The 22,219-nt window shown below is 41.6% G+C and overlaps 1 protein-coding gene across 5 annotated transcripts in view; it reads right to left on the bottom strand.

Moving 5' to 3' along the window:
- Positions 1-22,219, bottom strand: part of sema5a (sema domain, seven thrombospondin repeats (type 1 and type 1-like), transmembrane domain (TM) and short cytoplasmic domain, (semaphorin) 5A) — a 150,039-nt gene that overhangs the window by 87,240 nt on the left and 40,580 nt on the right. For all 5 annotated transcript variants that reach the window (XR_011691885.1, XM_071485358.1, XM_071485357.1 and 2 more), the window contains one exon: positions 4,876-5,087. Coding sequence is in view for 4 of the 5 variants with exons in the window: in XM_071485358.1 (XP_071341459.1) it covers positions 4,876-5,023 (148 nt within the window). In the remaining variant the exon portion in view is untranslated. The remainder of the gene's footprint in view (positions 1-4,875; positions 5,088-22,219) is intronic.

The raw sequence follows: 22,219 nt of genomic DNA, 5'->3' as shown, positions 1-22,219 counted from the left end.
GTTTACAGCACAGTTTATAACCTTTAAAAGCCTTCAAGCTTACACACAGGAACACTTGTTAAATACAACACTTTATTAATACAGTATATCTCAGGGGCTTTAAGCTAGAATAAGACTACAGATGCTCGATCAGAAGAGTTTTGCTGAAACATATCCTCTAGAAATGGGGATAAAGTTTAACGCCACTCCTAAAACAATTCTGTAAATGACACACATTTACATTGAACCTCCTCTGAAGCTATATTCAGTCCTGTTTTTGAGAAAGCATAGCAAGCGTACCTTTTGGTTAAACATTTGGAGCGTTGCCGCTGAACCGTACAGTGTACTTTCTTTCTGAAACCCTACATTTCTAAAACCACCATGCAAAGTAGAAAGCAGTCTTTAGACCGTAGCATCCTTGCACCACAGTAGCAGTTCTGTCAGCCAAGTGTTGTGCCAAGTCAGAAAACCGCCATGCCTTGTGGGGTCAGACCCATGTGGGGCACACCCTTCCACAGTCAGGCCACAATCGCACAGAGAATCACTCTCAGTCAAACCTTGACCTTGGCTTCTCATGATGGGTCACAACCACTCTTTGGGCTCTGTATTGTTTAACTCCTTTTTTACCAGACCAGCTGAGCCCAGCTGAGAGCAGCTGAATATCACTATTTTACACCCAAATACCCTTCATCCTACTGTCACACCCAACCTTGACCTGCTATGGAAGGTTTCTTACCTTTGGACAGAGCCAGGCTACAGCTTTTTCCCCCTTTCCAGTAGCTAAGCTGACCGACTGGTCACTGCAGCTTTATATTCAATCTACATGCAATCTTCTGATATAACTTTTAGCAAAATAAAATTAATAAGTATATTTCCCATCCCACCCATCATACTATACCTTTAAACAACTGTCTCATTGTGCACTGGCTCTAAGGCTCAAGCCAGAGCTCTGAATGTATGTCTGTGTATGTCCAAAAGGATAAGGTTTGCCCTGAGCAGAGTGGGAGTACTGGGTTGTTGTGATCCACAAGGGTATATGTAATGTGTTTGTAGTTCTCCCAGCTTGGCTTCAGATGACATTCACATTCTCAACAAACAGGGATTACACTACATTACATGGAGCACAATGACTCACAAAAGAGAATGATAATCGGTTTAACGAGAGGTTTCTCTTCCCTCCTACATGGTTTGTGCATATGAGTGTATGTGATTGCATATCCTGTAATGACTCATATATTTTTTGCATTTATTGCAAAAAACTAAGGGATATAATTTGTCAGTCTCTGAAAAAAGCTTTGTGTACTGCACAACTCTGAAACAATGAGCTGTGTTTGAACAGCACAAAGACAATCATCAGGCCATTAAAGAAAAGTTATTAAAAAACTGAGCGAAACACTCTTCATGAGACAATGGGAATTAGCAGCGGCTCTGCCAACGTGCCCATTCTTGCACAAGGTGAGAAAAGATTAGGATGTAACTAAGTAAACAAAGTACAGTATAATGATAAAACTTGTGTTAAAAGGGTAACTTTATGTCCCCACATACAGCAAGAAAACATACAGTCATGAAAAGTCTTCAGAGCTTTGCGACCAGGCCAACAGAACTGCTGTGCAGACAGCCAACAAGCTTGTGAGAAACTTTTGGTGGACCTTTAGGGGTCAACAGTCTTAACAAGCCAATGGAATGTACATGCATAATGTACATTCTTTGGGATCAGTGCAATTTAATTTTATGAAAAGTATTTCCACCTTTTTATACTTTGAGTTCATATGTGTGCCATTGAATTGACTGCCTCTGGTTTACCATGTAACCCAACACTCCCAAAAGAGCAGAAAAAGTAACTCAAGCACCGGAGGCTCGACAGGGTGTAACTCATTGTGATTTCAACTGTGAAATATCATCCAGGTGCCAGCCACCATGACTCAAGTCTCAAAAGTTACCCAGCAGCCTAACACCCACGGATGTTGAGGAGGGTTCAACTCCCTCTGACATGTAGGGAGGACAACCTGGAGATAACAATGATTCTTATTTTGATTTGTGTGGGAAACTGCTGCTCTGTTGTTTTGTTCTCTACAACTACACGAACGGAGAAAAAGCTCATCATTGTGTTCAACAGCTTCCTGTTTCTAACCTTAACAAGCTACCAAGACCTCAATAACAAAAATGATGGATAGAAACACTTTGCTCTGGAAGTCTGAAAGGGGGGGGGGGGGGGGGGCACAAAGGAAGATGAGGCAAAGATACTGCATGAGGGGAATTTGCATCAAAAATCGCACTGAGTCAGTCACTCAGTAGAGATGCACTTATTTTTAGATTGACTGTGACCTACGCCTCAAGAGGATATCATTATCTCAGATGCTGAATTAATGTCCATAAATCTGCTTAGAAATCATACAAAAACGATGCTCCTTATGACCAAAGAACTTTCCAGAGAATCATCACATTTCCTTCAGTATAAAGTAATCCAAAGGTAGCTGCCAGTACATCTGTGGGTAAACTGCAAAAAGGACCTGCTCATAGCTAATTTGCAGTTTTCTCAGTTTTGTTTGAAGGCGGCCCACAGTGTCCGACTTAGAAAACCCATGCTCTAGGAAATGAACTACTTTGTCATGTGTTGGTATAGTAGCAACAGGAGAAAATAACTGTCAAAACAGGATGTAAATTTCCAGCTCAATGCTTAACGCGCCCTCAAGCTTTACGTCTTCTGGAGGAGAAAGTTAATGAAGGCTTTTTCAGTGCGGTGAGCACCACCAGTAAAATTTTGAGTACTTACCATACAACATCTACTATAATATTTAGCAGTTGGAACTACAGAGAGTCTTATCAACCTCTCTGCAGTAAGAAACAGCTCTATCATCACAGGTGTGCACTCAGAACAAAGACAATGTACTGCAGACAGTGAAGCCTCCAAGGTCCTCTCTCTTTCTTTTCTCTTCTCCTGTACAGTAGCCTTTGTGTTGGTGAACCATGTCTGATTACTTACTGAAATGTCGACCCTCTTTATTAATGCGTCTATATTTCAACCAAAGCATTAAGCCACTGGAGCTTAATGGGCCATTCTGGTACATTAGAGAACACAAACGCACTGACCACAGCTGACCCACTGGCTGGTGTGTGATCCCCCCCTCATGCAGAAAGCACGGGAGGGGGGGGGGGGGGGGGGGGGGGGGGGGGGGGGGGGGGGGTACTACGTTAGTTAGGCACTCTGTCATCATCACTGCATCAGTTGGTGCAGAAGGAAGAGTGCCACCTCAGCTAACAATGAAGTGACAAATACTGGGAAGACAGACAGAGTAAGGTTGTAGAGGAAGAGTCCTTGTGTCTGTGCCGGGTGGTTATACTGAAGGTGAGTTTTTCGCGCGTACATTGATCTTTGCACACATGCAGTGACCTTGGTCCTCCAGTTAATTTCGTCCTAGACAGAATGCTGTGTGATTATCTGACTCCGACTCTGCTGGACTGAAAACAGCTCAATGACATGTTGCTGCTTTGCAGTGAGTAGACAGAGCTGCATTGATCGCTATTGATACTTTCTTTCGACTGAATTTCACAGCATTTCATTACAGTTTAGTTGTTCAATAGCAATGTAAGACGGATGGTAAGGACAATGAAATCTGATGCAGAATATACTGTATCTAAAAACTGCACAGCCATGTAATAAAAGCATACGAGGACGGTTGTGTCTGCTTTGTGTCTGGAGGGAAGGAACAAAGAGAAAAAAAGGAAATGAGGGGAATAAAGGAAGGGAAGGTTTTCCTAGACGGCCTGAAATAATAATAATATATATCAAATATATATTAAAGTCTACAAGTCCACACCTGATAAGTTGTTGATATGCCTGTAAATCTTTCCACTCTCTCACAGCTCATTTGCAGTTACAGTGATAATGGGGGCAAACTTACTACTTGAAATTCTTAGTTTTTTTTGTTTTTTTTTCCCTCACAATGGGTACTTGATTTCAGGTGAAGGTAGACACTCATCCTCATTTCTAGTCAACAACCATTGATTTTGCTGGCTGAAATGGCAGCTCTCTGGCAGAATCTTTTACTTTTTGTCAACAAGCTAATTAAATTAATTAATTATGTTAAATTGTTTGAAAACTCTGACTGAAAAAGAGAATCTTATAAAAGATTGTTGATTAGATACATGTGTATTATGAAGGCTAAAAGACTGAGGCCAAAGCTTCAGGCAAGTAAAGTAAAAGCAGTAAGACTTTGTTACAGCTAGTTAGGTAGCAAGCTAGTTAGCAGGCATGCTAACACTTGAAGCTTACATTAGAGCACATGAACACTGTTTAATCCATTCTGTACATTCAGTACAATATTGATTGTGTTTTTGGTTTTGGAAAGGCTAATAAAAACAAAAGCACGCTCCAACCTTTTTCAGTTCACAGTGTTCACAACATCTCGATAGGTCTCTCACGGCCGAGCTATGACTGGACAATCATTGTTCGAGTTGCGGCTTTGGTGAACAGTCAGTTGGCATTATCCGCTTCCAGTCAGTCTACATTTTATTGTATGAAAAGTGCTATACGAATAAAGAATGACTGATCGATTGATTGATTAAATTCACCTATTTTGAGTTAAGTCTGCCTATGTGTGCATATGTCTCCTAGCAACTGTAGATGTCCTGATGAAACAGTCCAGAAACTGTTTGTATATGGTCTACAAAAAGAGTGAAGGTAGATGTTGATGCAGGAAAGACTGTGATCAAGGTAAGAGTGAAGGACTGGAGGATGGGAGAACTAGATGTAGGATGAAAGGATATAAATTACTACATACAGCAAACAGAAAAGTTTGCATAATTATAGTGGGAAATAAAAACTTAATGTGCTGTGGCAATGATCTCACCCCGGCGTGTACATGTGTGTTTGTGTGTATTTCTTTGAACACTTACCTGAGTGTGGGATGAGTGGGTGCTCTGTCTTGTGACAGGGTGATTCAGGCAGCAGCACTGGCCCTCTCCTACTGGCCACACCTGCAGGCCGCAGGACCAGCAGGCACTGCAGCAGCAGCAGTGCATGCTGGGTAACAGGGCGTCCCATGGGGGCCTGAGCTTGGCTCACTTCACCTCAGGCCTCAGGGGCCAAGAGCATTAGAAAAACACACCTTGGGAGACGAAAAGAGAAAGAGACAGATTTGGGTTTAAAAAAAAGGCTAATTTCACATTTGATTTAATCCAAGCGCTGAGAAGCTTGATACACTATAGCACCTCTGTATCGCTACAATCGCCAAGCATTCACTCTGGGAGATGAAAAGCAGCAAAAATAAATCCTTACAAAAGGGAACATGGGAGAGCGGTGCAAAGAAGAAAGAGTGTGACAGATTGGGGGGAAAAAAGGTGTGGGAAGTTTTTCTGAGCAACAGCATGTGTGCTCCTCGCAGGCACCCACAGACCTCATATCTCTCACCTCTGACACTTGCTGCATGAATCAGACATGGCTCCGCATGACCTGTGTGCATATGTGTCCTCTAATATTTAAGATCATGTGCCTTTCAGCATGTCTTTGTTCCCACTGCAGAGGAGCTTTGTTACATTTAATGATGGAGGGCAGCTATTGTTGCATGTGTGCTGTGTGCATTCATGTGTTTTTCATTATTAAAAGTCTATTTCTTTATGGGTGCCTGATATATGTATGCAGCTGCACAGCAATCCTCACGGGTCAATTAAATCCTATAGCTGCTGTAAATCTGATATGTTTTTATTCACACTCATGCCCTAAAATTGTTATTATATAATACTTATTGCAGATTTATTCTTCCTGGAAAAGTCGTTTGCTGTAAGAAAAACAAAGCAGTTTGCACAACTCAATTGTTCATAATTTTCTTCTTTTTTTTGTTGGTGAATTGATGAACAGTCTAGACCAGCTAGTTTTAAATCATTCATGCCATGCTATTTCCAGGAATGATTCATACTGTGCACAACATAAGCCTCCCTGACTGTATGCACCATTATGAGCAGCATGTGTGGTGGAGTGAGATTCCGAAGATCTTAGCTGTAAACGGCTAATAATGGCAATTTTACTTTGATAAATGTATTTTGTAGCTGAACCTGTGGAGCATTCTTATTGTTATTTGAGAATGGTGGGCAACAAAAACTAATAACACCACATTTGTTGTGGGGAAGACAGCAAAATAAGAAAAAAATCAGCAAATTGCAAAAAAGAATAAAGAAAGACACACTGAGCTATGAAAGAAAGAAGCGGTGAACATTTGCTCCCCTCGTCTCCGCGTCTCTCTGAAGAATGATAAGGCACCTGGAATGGAAAGTTTACTCTGCCTTTAGTGTGCATGAATAAGCTTCATGACCTTGGGGCCTGTATGGAATTCATTCAAAGTCCAATGTATAAATGCACAGGCAGGGGGATATGTGGTTTGCCTTCACCCACAGAGTAATGTAAAACACCTGTCATCCACAGCGGGGAAAGCAAGTGACAGCCACTGCCAGTTGGCTCTCTCTGTTCCTTTTCCCTTTCGTCTTGGCGGCTCACACGTCAGCTTCTATACTCCTTCGTATTTTTGCTTTAGTCACTCTGTCGTTTTACATGTCACTTGTCTTTGTCTGATAGTTTCCTTGACAGTTTTTAACTATTCTTTCCCACCCAAAAGCCATTTTACCTGCTGCAGCTGAAAGCGAGTGAGTCATTTTCCCCAGGTAGTCTGTTAGCTAGGACATTATCCTTGTCATTTTTCACAGTCTTATAAACCTTTATGTCGGCGTTCATGCTGGGCACAGGGGTGAGGAAATTAAAGTATTGATGCTTTAGGTTTTGCGTGTGTGTAAGTGGTCAGAGATTCAAAAGGGCTGTGGTATTCGCCAACTCCAACACACGCGGACAATCCCACTTATACCCATGCACGCATGCAGAGGGTTAGCTGACAGGAGCAGGAGCCGAGGCCGGGGAGCTGAGTGCTCTCTTTTGACCTCGCTCCCTCTGTTACAGCTCTGCACATGACCTCCTGTCAGCTCACACATGCCTCCACAAACATGTGCATATTCAGAAAACAAAGTTCCACCATCTTGTATATGTAAAATATTTACTATTTCATGCTACTGTGTAATCGTTTTTTCAGCTTTTTTTTAAGGGAGTTCATTTGTAGCTGCATTCAATATTAAAGGTGCCCTGCGGAGTTTTCTTGTAAACAAACAAAAGTAATGTTTATATCTGGTGTTTCTCACCAAAACACCTTGTGTGTATCCTTGAGGTAACTAACAAACATTGTAATGTTTACATCAATGTTCGCTAACTTGTCGTCTTCTTCCTTGCCTTTGTTGGTGCATTTCCTTTCTGTCGATCAGTCAAAAACTTAACTGGGTACCTTTAATTTAACCACAGAATAAATACTCAAAAATCTGACTAATGAAGGAATCTAAATTATATCCAATATTTTTTTTTTTTTTTTTTTTTTTTACCTTAATTTCTTTCTTTTTCTTTTGGAAGCAACAGTGAAAACAAAACAGAGAAATTTGCATATTTAGTGTCAGAGTCAAATTGCAAGTGAATCCTTATTGTGTTTGCTTTACTTTCTACATCTGGATTGAATTAATCAGTTTCTGAATTTGCATGAAAATAAACCCTAATGAAAACCTGTCGTCTTACAGTGAAAAAATGAAGACCTCTAAACTCTAAGATGCTGGATTTATTTACAAGCCATAAATTGAGAAAACGCATATGTCACTTTAAAGACCCACAGATAATCTGATTTATGCCCTCACATGCGTTTGCATCATGCCTTTTAATGTAAGTAACAGACAGCCAAGACTTGATTTAAAACCGAACCATCTGAACGGTTGTTTCATTCCCCTGAAGTGATCCCTGGTGGATCCTATTTTCTCTCTAACTCACCACAAGCCACTGACTGGTCCTGTGGGAGAAAACTGGAGGAGCTTTCTGTGCTGTACGGTGGTCTAAACTCTAAATCATCTCCAGGGCATTAGTACAAGCCCCCACCGCCACCGCCACCGCTGCCTCCTCCTGCTCCTGCTCCCACTCCTACTCCTTTCTCTGTCTCACACCTCCACAAGTATGGACACACAAGTACACTCACACAGTACCAGTGCATTTGCAGCACATACACACACTGAAATCACCTAGGGACCAGGTGATGGATAACCCCCTGGTACATGCAGGACACAGAGTGGAGGGAAGGCCAGCCACAAAAAAACTAAAGGTGGGGTAAACGATGTTGTCATTTGAAATGCATGTACAGAGCAGATTCTGTAGTATAATACTGACAGTGTTAAACTCTGACCATCATCAAATACTTTATTACCCACACATTTTTTTTTCATTATTCTAATATCTGAGGTTATTTCTGCCTTCTTTATGCACTGTCAATTAGTCATGTGAAATTACAAGAGAAATATACAGTACATGACCGTAAATCCAAAACAGCATTACAACCATCCTTTCAATTTTGAAAACAAACTGTATGTACTGTAATATTTAGTCTTTACAGAAACAGGTAAAAATGGTTGAATCTCAATTTCAAATTCTATAGGCAGCACTTTACCCTACGCACACACACACACGCACGCACGCACGCGCACACACACACACCCCTCAGTACACATGCATTTTGTGAGTTGAGGTGTCCGCTAACTAATCAATTGAAGTCTTCCTGCAGTGACGAGTGGAGAGAGGATCATATTAACACCACTATTGATTTTGTCTGAGGGGGACTTCATTGTGGATAAATTACACCATACATAATGAATAGACTCCCAAATGAACGCTGGCTTTGTATCCGTCACACTGACACTTACATGCATGCGTGCTCACATATAAACAGGTTTGTCAAATGCGAGTGGTGCAGTGATGACCAATCTGTCCAAACACAGCCAGGGGAGTGTGAGATCGGGGTCACACCACAGTGCTGATAGATGCCTCTCTCTCTCTCTCATCGCTCTCTCTCTCTCTCTCTCTCTCTCTGGCTAGACAGGACACACAGCAGTTAAATCAGCCCAGACTTTGCTTTATACCAGAGCACACAAAGACACTACTCAGCTGCTTTATATAGCTGCATTCTTGTGAGGCAGAACGCTTGGATGCGATTGACGGGGTGTTTGCCTGTTTATCACTCTGCCTATCAGGCGGGTTGTTGCCAGTTTTTTGTTTGTTGTTCTGTGTCTCTGTCTGCCAATTGGTATCTGTGATTTTGGTGTTTTGTGTTCAGACCAAAGCACACACAGAAACGAATCAGATGTTTGCTTGTTACTTTGCTGTCGGTCTGTCTGAAAAGGACAGCTGACAATCTGATTTAATGAACGTCAGCCTGAGTGATTTGTTTATGATTGACCCAAATTATTGATTGATAAAAGAATGAAATACTGATTGACACAACAAATGACCACCTAACAACAAATGTCTCACAAATGACTCGCTGACTGAGTGACCAACAAACTAGATGACCGACTGAGTGTCAGGCTAGCAGGCTGAATGAGGAGTGATCTGACAGAATAAAGAACTAGGTGACGGGCAGAGAGACTGATGAGGCGCCTGACTGAGCGAATGACTGCTGTGTAATTCACAACATGATTGACACACCAAGTGGCCACCTGACTGACTTTTCTTCTTTTTGGCTGTAGTGAGGATTTTTTTTTTTTTTTACTGCCATCTGTTGGACTTTTTAAACTTCTATCGTTTCCGTCCCCCGCCCCTCTCTCTTTCTACCTTTCACTAACCTCTTCCCTTAAACTTTCTGCTTTCAGTCCACCTCAGTCCGCTGGGTGTCTCATGGACTCAGTGGAGGGTGACAGGGAGAATGACCAAGTGATGATATCGCCATCAAAGCCTCATTGCCACACCGCAGGGTCCTTTCCGTTCGGTGACCCCCCAGATCAGAGGGCAGATTAATTCTGTGTGAGGAAATGTTCGAGTCTGTCCAGGAGCGGGGTTGAAAAGCAAAGTTGGATAAAATGGCCTGTTTGTTTCAAAAGCTTATCTGTGGTGCACAGTTTGGCTTTTGAAGCACAAATCAAATGTGCACATGTGCAATCTGTCTTTGTCGCTCTTCCACATACTTTCTGTCTCTGCGCCTCTCTCTCTCTCTCTCTCTCACACACACACATACGCACTGCGCTGAGTAAACAGCTCTCCCAATTCTCTCTCCATCCCAGAATGCATTTCACACTCCAGCTTCTAGAGAATAGTCATCATATGTGTGTGTATAAGAAAAAAAAAGTCACACACTGGGGCCTATGGAAGCATGTTATTATGTTTTAAATGCTATATATTTACTTTGCTATTAGACTCCTGAATTCTTATTTTCTTATTTTTTCCTTCACTGTTTCACCACATAACTAGTCCCACATTGAAAGGGCGTACACAGGGACGACATCAGATCTATAACCGCCATTGCAGCACCTGTGCTATGCATTTTACGTCCCGACATCTGTCTTTGCACAAGTATTCTGGACATCTAAAAATCTTCTTCTATTTCCGTTTCTTGAATACAACATGCTTAAAAACACCAAACTTAGATCACAGGTCCTAATTAAGCTCTCATCCCATTTAAAAAACAGCAACATTAGTGTCACCACAGGACCAGTAATAGAGTTTCTAGTTATACTTAATATTGAAAAATTCTGCTTTGTCACTGTGCTACAACCAAGGACATTTTTCTTAGCTTCAGTGAAAAGTGATATACACGGTTTCTTGTTGAGAGTGCCAGGGTATTCTTGTGTCTGTTTGCACATGCATATTTCTTTAGTGTAATGCTATATCCCCCCCTGCACATAATCTGCCTCAGTCTGAATTTCAATCTGTTCCACAAACAGCTCTAAATTGGAATAAACATTAAATCGAACAAACAGTGGATCCGTTTTCCTCTGTTGGAACAATGCTCCGAGACTCCAATCTGTTTATGGGTTTGGAAAGATTTGGAAGAAAGGTGTGATTTGCTGTGTAGAAGGAGGGGACACAGCTGATGAAGCTCAGCCGCTGGAGATGAGGGGCAGAGGAGAGTTTCTCTGGTGGCGGGTTGGAACGGCACAGCTGCTCAACTTAGTTCAAAGTTTGTTTCTACAAACTCACAAAGTAGTCTCAGGGTCAATTTAAGATAATGTCACCCTCCCTTGCTCCTGAGTAATGGTTGTTCACACCTACACCTCTGGTATTCTTTTTTTATTTTTTTATTTTTTTGTACAAGCTGAAAACACAATGAAACTTAAACAGACCAAAGGCTGTGCACTGTACTGAGGAGAAAGGCCTTTTCTTTTGACCGGCCCTGATGACTCACCTGACCACAACCAGACCTTTAGTCCAGTTAAATCTGGTACATCACACGTATTTGCAGACACTCATCAAGTCAAAGAAACACACACACGGAATCTCTCTCCGCTGTCTTGCTCAATAACACACCCGGCAATTTCATCCGAGTCCCACCCTAACTCTCCACAGGTTCCCAAATCCCACTGTTATTTTTACTAAATCCTCCAGCGCTCATGCCGATGCATTACCACATGCCTGAATGTGGTCTGCGAGTGTCTACACAACACAGCTCCAGGCGAGATGCGATGTGTGGCAGAAAAAGTGACATCACGCCCGAGTAGACAGAAACATGTGTGTGAAAAACTCTCACACGCCACTAGACAGCAATTACTAGCATGACCTGGCCCAGTCTTCCTGCTTCCATAATTGCTGGAGGTAGTTCAATATGACCTGTGGCTTAAAACCATTACAGAAAGCCTGGCGGGGTAGCCCTTTGAATACAGAGCAGGGCTTTCAAAAACTGTTCACTTCCAAATTTAGGTCAAGGTAAGGCAGAGGCAGGACATGTAGCCTACACAGCCACCTCTATAATTACAGAAAATTAATCACTTCTGAGGACGGTTGATTGGTTTCTTCTTTTCATTTCTTATTCATTTCTTTTAGGATCTGTCTTCTTAAAGGAAAAGTTTGACATTTTTTTGGTATATGTCTATTGGCTTTCTTGGCAAGTGTTAGATTAGAGGATTGATGCCACTTGCTCAAGTAGCATTGACATTGAAAACGGGTAACTTTGCTCTGTCTGCAGGCAACAAAATCCAACCACCATCTCTAAAGCTCACTAATTAACATGATGAAAGCACAAGTTGTCGTCTTTACAGATCAAGCTAAGCTAAGGCCCTGTTCAGACCAGCTACGAACGTGGCCTGAGTGATCTGATCACAAATGTGTCCTCAGTGGGTCTTGGTTGCGTTTACACCTGTCTTCAGAGCTGTCCACTTGTGATTGCATCACCCGAGACAGATGTTAATACCAGGTCTGAACAGGACCTAAGTGGCTGCTGGCTGTGGCAAGATGTTTTCCTACATACATGACAGTGATCTGCTCAGCTGACTCTCAGCAAGGAAAGCTAATCATTCCTCAAATTTGAGTGAAACACATTGAGCAAATGTGTGGTGGAGCTTCTTAAAGGAGAGAACTTTTCCGCTGATGCTCATAAATTAACTCGTTTGTTTAATTCACACAAAAACTAAAGTGTAAAACCGTCAAGTTGCACTTTTACAGGGTATTATAGGTTATATAGACTATTTCTTTGCTCCGAGCAGTTGCCAGGCAACCAAGAGAGACTCCAGGAAGTTAGTGGTATGTTAGTTATTTGGCTTCAGAGGTGCCAGTAGGCAGATTTAGTTATGGTGGCTTATGCTAAGCTAAGTCATCTGGCTCCAGGCAAAAGCTTTGTGTTTAGTGTTCAGGTATGTGAGTGGTATCAACCTTTCCTCAGCAAGTGGGCAAATAAGTGTACTTCTGAAAATGTTGCACTTTTCCTTTAAAATTGTCTTGGAAAGAAAAACCCTGAAGGATCTCAAAATGTAAACATGCTGTGCAGACATGGGAATGAAAGTCGAGTTTCATCAGGATCTATGGACAGCACACTCCGCCTTTCAGTGCCAATTAACATGACTCTACAGCTGGGCTGCTGCTGCTTCTGAGAGATGTCTGTATAGCCAAGTGTCAGCTTGTGAAAAATATCCCATGGCTGACCCAGGCACTGATCAGCTGTTGAGACAGCAGCTTTGACACACAGCCCAGACCCTCAGGCCACTGTCTGAGCTGCTCTCAGTGTCAAGAAAGCCCTGTTCACAGGCAGCAAGTTGTCACAACAACCTGGAAGAGCTGGAGTGGCTTGAATCGCAGAGAAGAAACCAAGAGTTTGTCACAACTGTCCCCAGAACTACATTTCACTGAGAGATGATATTTCTAGAACAACCTCAGCATGCTACTACAAAGTTACCTCTCTGACAGGGAGGCAAGTGTTACCTCCCTACCAGCCCTCTTTCAGGGTACTTTTCCAGTTCCAAAGTCATCGCTGACTTTGACTTAACAGGTAGCGCTGAAGATGAACACAGACCCCAAAACCCTAAACTGATTTTAAGCATAAGATCATGTTTTTTTTTCCACCCTGGAGATGATCAAAACAATCCCCTCCTGGATGTTTGAAGAATTTCCTGTCATTTTCTCAACGTTTAACTGCTTGGGTGATGCATTGGCATCAAAGATTTCTTCCATTTCAAAGCTTTTGTTCTCCGTGTGGTGTAATCGCAGGGCCAATCCACATGAGAGGGAAGGTGTCACCTGAAGCCTGATCAAGGCAGCGGTGCGAAGACGGCCCAAGACTTACAACAAAATAACTAACCACACAGGAAGGAAACACAAACATTAAACTCATGTGCTCATACAGGCACATACACACTCACCTGGGACTGCAGAGATAAGGGGCATAAAGCCCAGCTCTGAGGAATGGTGACATTTTTAAACCTTTAATTACATGCTTGGCTAACGGGTAGGCGACTGTCTCAGTGAGAACAAAATTACACTATCACTGTCTACAGCTGTGCACAGATGCAAGTCTTCTTGCCATTCACACATGTACACACACACACACAGACACACACAGACACAGACACACACTTGCCTTCTGCACCTCGGAGGTGAAGAAGCAAAGCGAGGGCACTCACTGCTCTGCCAGCATCAAGGGTAACTACTAACTACAGGAGCAACTCATTGATCTGTACCTCCAAAAGGGCACAGACACGCCTCACAGTAGAATGAAATGCTACCTTGATGCTAACCAGACTCTAAATGAAAAGAAAATTACAGTCATCCAAGGGTAAATTCCTCTCATTCAGCCCACAATGTGAAATCAGTCGATGGAGACTTTTTTTTTTTTTTTGCCTGCACAGAATTCTGCAGCTTTGATTCATTCAATTACTAATATTGTAATCAATCATATCAGCTTTAGTGGTGACAGAAAATGACTCGGGGAATGATGGATGAAATCTCTCACAGATAGATTCCACTGCAGGGGAGGTCAGGCTTCTGTGCTTATACTTGCAGTAAAGTAAGTATAAGCACCGTACAGGGATTTCAGCTGCTGCACAGTTTGTACTGTTGATTCTTCCACAGCAGAGGTGGAAAGTTAAAATGCACTTTTACTTAGGTACTGCACTTCAGGAATTTTGATGCATTTTGTGAGGTTTTATAAATTCAGACATAAACTAAATATTGTACATTTTACTATTATACTCTATAAATATGTTTTGTGATAACAATGAATCCCAAGTGGTCAGGAAATCAGTTAGCAGGTTTACGGATTTTCATACAGAGCATAAAATAATAATAATAATACTAACAGATGATGGATTAAAGTTAAATTTGAAACTTTAGATACGTTTTTGGTTGCAAACAAATCAATTTTGCATGTTTTCATTTGCATCTCTTTTTTTCTACATATCTTGTTTAAATTGTGCTCAACTTGTAGTGATCTCTTACAACTCACCTAACTTGTAAAACTTGGACTTCAATAAAAGGAGAAAAAAACCCACATCAACCTTTCCTCATGCACAGTATTTTGAATGGAGACAGCCACTGTGTCTGTGTCTATGTCTTGTTTTCCCTTTGAAAATTTGGATTAATTAGATCAGCTAAAACATTAAAGTGCTTCTTGTTTCATATTGCCGTGACGTAAAGGCCTTTGCATCAACTGTATTGTGTGTCAAGTGCTATATAAATAAAAGTGAGGAAAGAAATTCATTAAAATTTGTAATTCAGCAGTTTTTCTTTGACTGACTTTTATTCAATGTGGATTTTATACTTTTACTTTACTAAAGGTGGTTATTACTTTCTTAACTAGTGGGTTTGATCTAATAAAGTAACTCAGTCATAGTTTGTTCAGTACTTCCTGTTTATTCTGTGTGGAGAGGAGTAGCTAAAGATTCTTATTCTTCCTTTTTAAAATCTGGTCCTTCACTGACAAAAGTCCCAATCGGTCAAAGGCAAAGGGAGGTGGGGGGCAGGAAAGTGTACTATAATCAATCTTCCTACGTTTCTTGCAATCAACACATCCAAGATAACAAGCCTAACAGCCTGCCAACTCCTACAGCTCAGTAATTATATGCCTGAAAAACAACAACCACCTCTTTGGTAGAAAAAAAAAAAATCATACACACATATACTTCATTACACATAGAGGACCTACAGATGGGGAGGGAGCCATAAGGAAGCTGCCTTGAGATGAGTTGTCTTTCCGTATCTGAAGAAATGTGGCAGGAGGGATAGTAAATTAGCTCTCGGCTCCACTGGAACCAATTAATTACCCAGGCGTGTGCATGTGTGCATGTCTGTGTGTGTCTGTTGAGTGCCTGGCCTTTGTACTTTGTCCCGTTAATGCCAGAGACAGCCACAATTGCAGAAAGTTATAGCATTAATGAGAGGGAGAGATGGGTTTGGTTAACGGCAGCTGATTTAACACAAAAAGGAAGCAGCGCAAGGGTCTATGTGTGTTGTTTGTGTGTGTATTTGTATGTGTGTGTATGTGTGTGTGTGTGTGTGAGTGTGTGTGTGTGTGTGTGTGTGTGTGTACATGTGCATGCCTGCCTGAGTCTCTGTCTCCCAGAACATGTCTCCCAAGGGTAAACTGGAACAACAGAAGAGCGGAGTTGGAGATGGAGCCTGCAGGCATCCGATGTGATCGTGTCTCTGCTAGACCAAGCAAACAGATGTAGGCCTATCTCCCTCTGTCTTGCCTCTCACTCTCTCTCCCTCTGTATGTCTCCCTCTCTTTCTCTTTCTCTGTGCTGAGGAGGAGTCTGAGGGATAGTGTTTCACCAAGAGCTGAATGGACTAGTCCACTCTGACAGTTCGTCTTCTAAAAAATAGAGACACCAGAGATTTGCAGCCACTTTCAGAACCAACTTGTACTCCTTAGCCCTGGGCAACTTGTATCTCTGGATCTATTAAGGCCATGTTAAGGCAAAAGCCTCTGTTTAACTATGGAATGTACTACTTCAGTGATTCTTCTTCTACAGTCGGAGTCTGGAGGAAGTTACATGGTGCAGAGGTGTAGCACTGAAACAGCAGTTGAAACATACTGATTATATATATATATATTTATATATGTATATATATACACACACACACACACACACACACACACACACACACACACAAAGACACATAGGAAACAAAACCGACCTGTTGTCCATGTCAGCACACCAACATTTTTCAGGTTAACTAAAAAAGAGCGTTAAATAAACACATTCACTATAAATCTATTAATTTCACTGGCGAGTCCTCCGAGACCTTATTTGAATAAAGGCCGTAACTCCCCTTGAGGTCATGGGATGCACATATTAAAAAATGGCTGGTTAATAAGCTTATTTACATCCTGTGAAGATGGGAGTGAGTAAATCAAATGATTTGTGCTGTGCCTTTGAAATTCAACACATTAAAGAGGCTAACTTTTAACATCAGGGCTCGGTGATTAGGATTCTGCTGGGAGCCGGTAATTGCATTTCCTTCTGTGTGATCCACTGTATCTTCCCCATGAGAGAGGCCAGGCTGTTTTTGAAGAAGCACAACAACATACACATCTCACAACACACTCCTATGGGGAGGGGGGGGGGCAATAACATTAATAGATGGGGGGCTGTCCATCATGACATACAGTTTTTCAAATGCAGTCTTACTTCAACACTGATGAAAACGTCAATGAAACAACACATTTTGTTCACCACGACCTCTGCAGAAAGCCACACAAACTCTGCTTGATGTGATATGCTCACATTTCCTCGTCTTTATTCATTCTTTTGTTGAAAATAACTCAGTAACCTTAATGCCACCCTCGGCTGTGCAGGATGAATATTCCCAACTCACACTCTATTTATAAAGCGCCGAAGCTGATAGCTGACGGCATTAACAACCCATATTTTACCCCTAACACTGAATCTCATTTAAATCAACACGACTGTGTCACTATAAGGTAAAAGGCATAAGACCACACCACGTGTGGCCCCATCATTATCTGACCCACATCAATAGATGTCATTATCTACATGCTTAGGTCCAAAGGCTTAATGACCTTCACCATGTGCTCATTAAGCACTGTGACAAAGGCTTTTGTGCAGGTGGATTTCCTCTGTAAATGCCAGTCGGAAGGTCACGAGGAGCAGTGAATTGGAGCTCAAGTTGATGACGTGCCAGAGAAGGAACGCTGGTTAAATGATGGTTTTGCCCTCATGTACGGAAGAGCTCGTGGTGATATGGAGAACAGTGGCGCATGTTAACCAAACTAAAGGTGAACTGCTAACATCAGTGGTGCTGTCAAATAGAAATTTCTGTTTGTAGCATTTACACAGGAATCCATAAAATTCTGATTATATGACGCACTTTCAGAGCAGCATGGAGGTGAGGGGTGTGTGTGTGTGTGTGTGTGTGTGCGCGCGCTTTTGAGAAGCTGCCACTCTTTGTAGACAAGGGCAGGAGGGGATACATCACACTTCTAAGAGACATAGAAAACTGAGGCTCACACAGATTTTCTCCGGGTGTCATTATTGATGCTGATCCCTCGGCGCGTCACGCTACTCTCTTACTAATCAGGTCTCACTGTAATGTTTCCACACCGTCTCTCTCTCTGATCAGTGACACCCTGCCCTCCTTCAAAAGTAGGAAACTTCAGACAGAAAGCGTGACCTGCACAGTTAATCCACTCCGCAGGTGTACTGCTAAATCATCAACAAGCCACATTACATGGACAGAGGGGAGAGAAGAATGTAAAGTTGGGAAAAAAGATTCAATCGCAGGGGTACAGACCACACATGGGCAAATAAAGACACACTCATAAGAGGGTTAGAGCGAGTGGGGATCCACAGGTCAGATTTGTGAGATCGGCATTTGCCCTGATCCTGACCCTTATAAGTAGAATGGGTATCAGCTAGAAACAAAAGACCCACATCACAGTAAATACAGTTTCAGCAAACCATCACTTCCTAAATATGTGTTACAATAGATGTATTTTAATTTGAAGGTAATAGTAAGCCTGTATTGTGAAACCTGGAAGCGTTGACAATGTTATTTTCAGTAGCCAATGTAACACAGGATTGATTTTGTATAATCACAGTCTTTGATGTTCGTCTAAAAGTAGAATTTAATGCTGTCAGAAAGTCATTTTGAAAGTAAAAATAAATGAAAACAAGTCAATAAGATTCATGTGCATCTGTACCAAAGTCCATGGTAAACATTCAAATATTTGTCGAGATTTTCCAGTCTGGACTTAAGTGTTAGAATGATCCACTGACAGACTAGAGCTGCTCGCCTGACTGAAAACAGCACAGAGGAGCTGTGTAGCATTAATTAAGCAGGTCGGCTCCGGTTTAAGAGGAAAGAGAAGAAATAATGCATGGCCGTGCACAGGTGAACAGGTCAGATGAAGACCTGCAGACGCATGTGATTAAGATGAATGATGCATTTTCACACATTCTGCCAAGATATGGAGAGCAGCGTTGGCTCGGCGCTGTGTGGAAGGTCTGTGCTGTGTGTCTGCACAGCAGCAGTAATCCTGCAGCATAAACAGCATAAAGTTGAAGGTGATGGTGTGTTTTACTCTCGTAAAAGAATCATCCAAGTGAGTTTCATGCAGTGAGGAAGCATTATACAACTTTTAGATTTGTGAAAAAGAGAGTGCTGCTACCAGAGCTTTTGGAATCGATACTGGGAGAGAAATTCTGCTCATTCTGTCTCCATCAAAGAAAATAAAGTCTATATATAGCCTACATACAATAAATATTTTTTTTTTGCTTACAAGTTATTTCCTGTTATGATAAGCCAGATTTCACCAGCACAGAAAAGTAAACATTTGAATTTTGCCGCATTATCATCAACTGAAAACATTAGTTGATTAATCCAGTAATTGACTGATTAATCATTCGAGTCATTATTACATCAATAAAGCTCTTAGATTTTCTTCTCGTCTTATGTTGAAGTACTGACCATCTTTAAATTTGTGACAAAACAAACAAAACAAGCAATTTGAAGATGTCACCTTCGGCTTCAGGAAATTTTTATTGGAGTGTTTCACTCTTTTTCAGACATTTTAGGTCTAAAACCTAAAGGGACGCACGCACACACACGCACGCACATCCAGACTCAGTCTTTAGAACAACAATGCTCTTTCCAGCTCATGTCATAACTGCCTTGTAGCAACAACGCCGCCTTTTAAGACTCTTCACGGCAAACACTTGTGAATATTTGAGAACGTCACAGTCAGACAGCTAATTGCAGACTTTGGGGTTCAGTGCAACTGTGCCCCCAAAACACTGACAAAACAAAACAAATTTCCTCGTAATTGACCTTAATGAGCCATGTAACAGATAGAAATCACTTTGATAATGTGTCATCACTTCCTTCCAAAAAAAAAACAAAAAAAAACAAAAATAGAGAGAGCGACAGGATTTAGAGGCTGCAAAGAGCGAGAATACACATCCTGTCTGTCTGCCTGTGAGCCCAAAAAAAAAAAATCAGAGTCTGTGCGATCACAAACACTATCTGTCAGGACAAATCACACATCAAGCAGACGATGTAGTGTATCTTTAACATTTTTTCGTCTGGGTAAAGGTAGAAAAGATAACTCAGCCTTCCGTTTTGCAAGGAGGAGGCGGGTGGATGGTCTATAATTGTTATAAAAATCCATGTGTCAGCAGGCATACAGTACGAGAGCAGGTATGTGTGTTTAAATGCACTGAGCGGCTTCAGGCTTCATGTTGGTGTTTAATGAGTTTTGTGGGGGAAACTCCAAGGTTTCCGGGATAAAATCGAGGAGCTGTAGTCTCTATTTGAGCCAGTATTAAGTCTCAGAGCTTTCATAGCTTCAGGCTCCTCTGCTAACTTGATTAGGCAGGTATAGGCCAGGTGCTTTGTGCCCTCTCTTTGCTGAATTGCCTCGCACAAGGTCACGCTTACACAAGCACTCACACACCATAAGAACAAACGTACACCGCCAATCTTTGTCTTTCATTATACTGCGCATTCCCTCTGCGCAACCCCTCCCAAAGCGAGCAAACCATCTAATACCATCTAATCTCCAGCAACAGCTACATCAACTTCCCCCGACAGATGAAGACACACACAGGCTGGCATGGCATGCGTCTATAGCTGTGACAAGTCTAATTTAAGCTCACTGCTAAATATACAGTTCAGTGTGACGCTGGCCCTCTGAACCATGCGGTTTCATGACGCCTTTGATGGCCCAACATCAAAGCTGAATATCATCACTTTTAACTCTAATGCTGTATATTAATTCACTTTCTATGTTTAGGTTCTGTGTGGTACTGCTGCGGAGAGGAAAAAATTAATAAAAAAGTTAACTTGCCCTCACAATGCATATTCATGCAGCGTACACACATTACAACACCAAAGACAACGAGCTCTTTGGATTTTGGTCGACTGACCTAAATTTCCCAGAAATGATGACACATATTAATTAGGAAATACCTTCCTGTGTCATTATGATGACAATTACAGGTTGTGGTCCTGATTAATACCCCCTCACCGCTCTAAAGCCCCAGGAGTCAGTCGCAGGAATACTGGGGGGATTTAATGTGTGGTCTCCACTGTTGTTGACGCACCAGCCCTCAGGTCCATCTGGGCTTGATTGCAGGCCAAAAAACAGATGTTCCTGTCTGTATATGTGTTTCTGTTTGTGTGTGTGTGTGTGTGTGTGTGTGTGTGTGTGTGTGTGTGTGTGCATGGTTTCTTCACCAACCTTAAAGAATGTGTGTGTGTGTGCACAGCTGTCTACCTGACCCAAATGTATCTATTACTGCTACAGTGCCTCTTTGTCAGTGTGAGTGTACCTGACCCACTTGTATCACTTTGTTTACTTACGTGTTCCTCTACGAGCGCGAGTTTACATCTACGCCTCCTTATATTTATTTTTGCGTTATATTCCAACACTTACAAGCACGTTGTTCACAGCGGTTTATCTGATCCTGTTTATTTGTATTTACACGTCTCTTCCTCTATACGTAGCTATATTTGCGTTTTTTTATGCAAGCAACTTCCTCCTGCTTTTTTAATCCTGAAAAAAGAGAGTGTGTGCATTCTGTAGTGATTAAAAACATCAATTCATTGGCTGGTCAAGTCACTAAAAAATGATCTGCAACTACTCTAATAATCGATTAATCAGATCGGATGAGGTCTCTCAGATGAGATGACTTGCTGCTTTCCTTTCTTATAAGCCATTGTAAACTGAACATCTTTAATAATGGATAAAAATCTGAAAACAGGAATTCATGCTGGGCCTTTTCAGTGATTCTGTGTAAATGAATAAAGAGATGGCCGGCAGTATTACGTTCCTTAAAGGGAAAGCTGTTTTCTCGTCTTCTGTTACAACATCACTTGGGACACATTGGTATGATTGGGGAGGTGTGTGCATCGGCTCCTCTGCAGCCTGTTACCCATAACACCCTTTTCTGTGTATAGGTTCACAAACACATTTACGTGTTTCTCTGTAGAAGCTTACCTCCATCTTGGGATCTGGAGAGGTCGTCTTGTTTGTAGGGTCCTGGGATCACTTTTTATCATGTTCATCTTCAACAGTGACACACTAAAGTCAAGCTCATGTGATTTTAGGGTGACAACTTCTACAAAAATCACAATATAATCATTCCTTTTGTATAATGTAAGGCTAATTTGTTTTTTTTATTTTTAATACAACTGGATAGCAACAAAAGTCCCCCTCACAATGTCAACATGAGTGGCAGATTAGCAGCAATTTAACAGTATTTAGCACAGATCTGCTTATTTCTGATTAGCCGTGTATAATTCTGTAATCTCTACCATATTCCCCACAGGAGGAAAGTCTCAATAATATTATTCTTTGCAATGAAATACTAGCAGACAAGACAAGCCAGGAATATTTATGCTCTTCTTATTTTCAGTTATACCAATGCAAAAGTGTTCTTCACCTTCATCTAAACC

The sequence above is a fragment of the Trachinotus anak genome, unplaced genomic scaffold (genome assembly GCF_046630095.1).
Source record: "Trachinotus anak isolate AG129_WGS33_773 ecotype Australia unplaced genomic scaffold, CSIRO_AGI_Tana_v1 ptg000009l, whole genome shotgun sequence".
NCBI classification, from domain to species: domain Eukaryota; kingdom Metazoa; phylum Chordata; class Actinopteri; order Carangiformes; family Carangidae; genus Trachinotus; species Trachinotus anak.
This window is presented reverse-complemented; position numbering and strand designations above follow the sequence as displayed.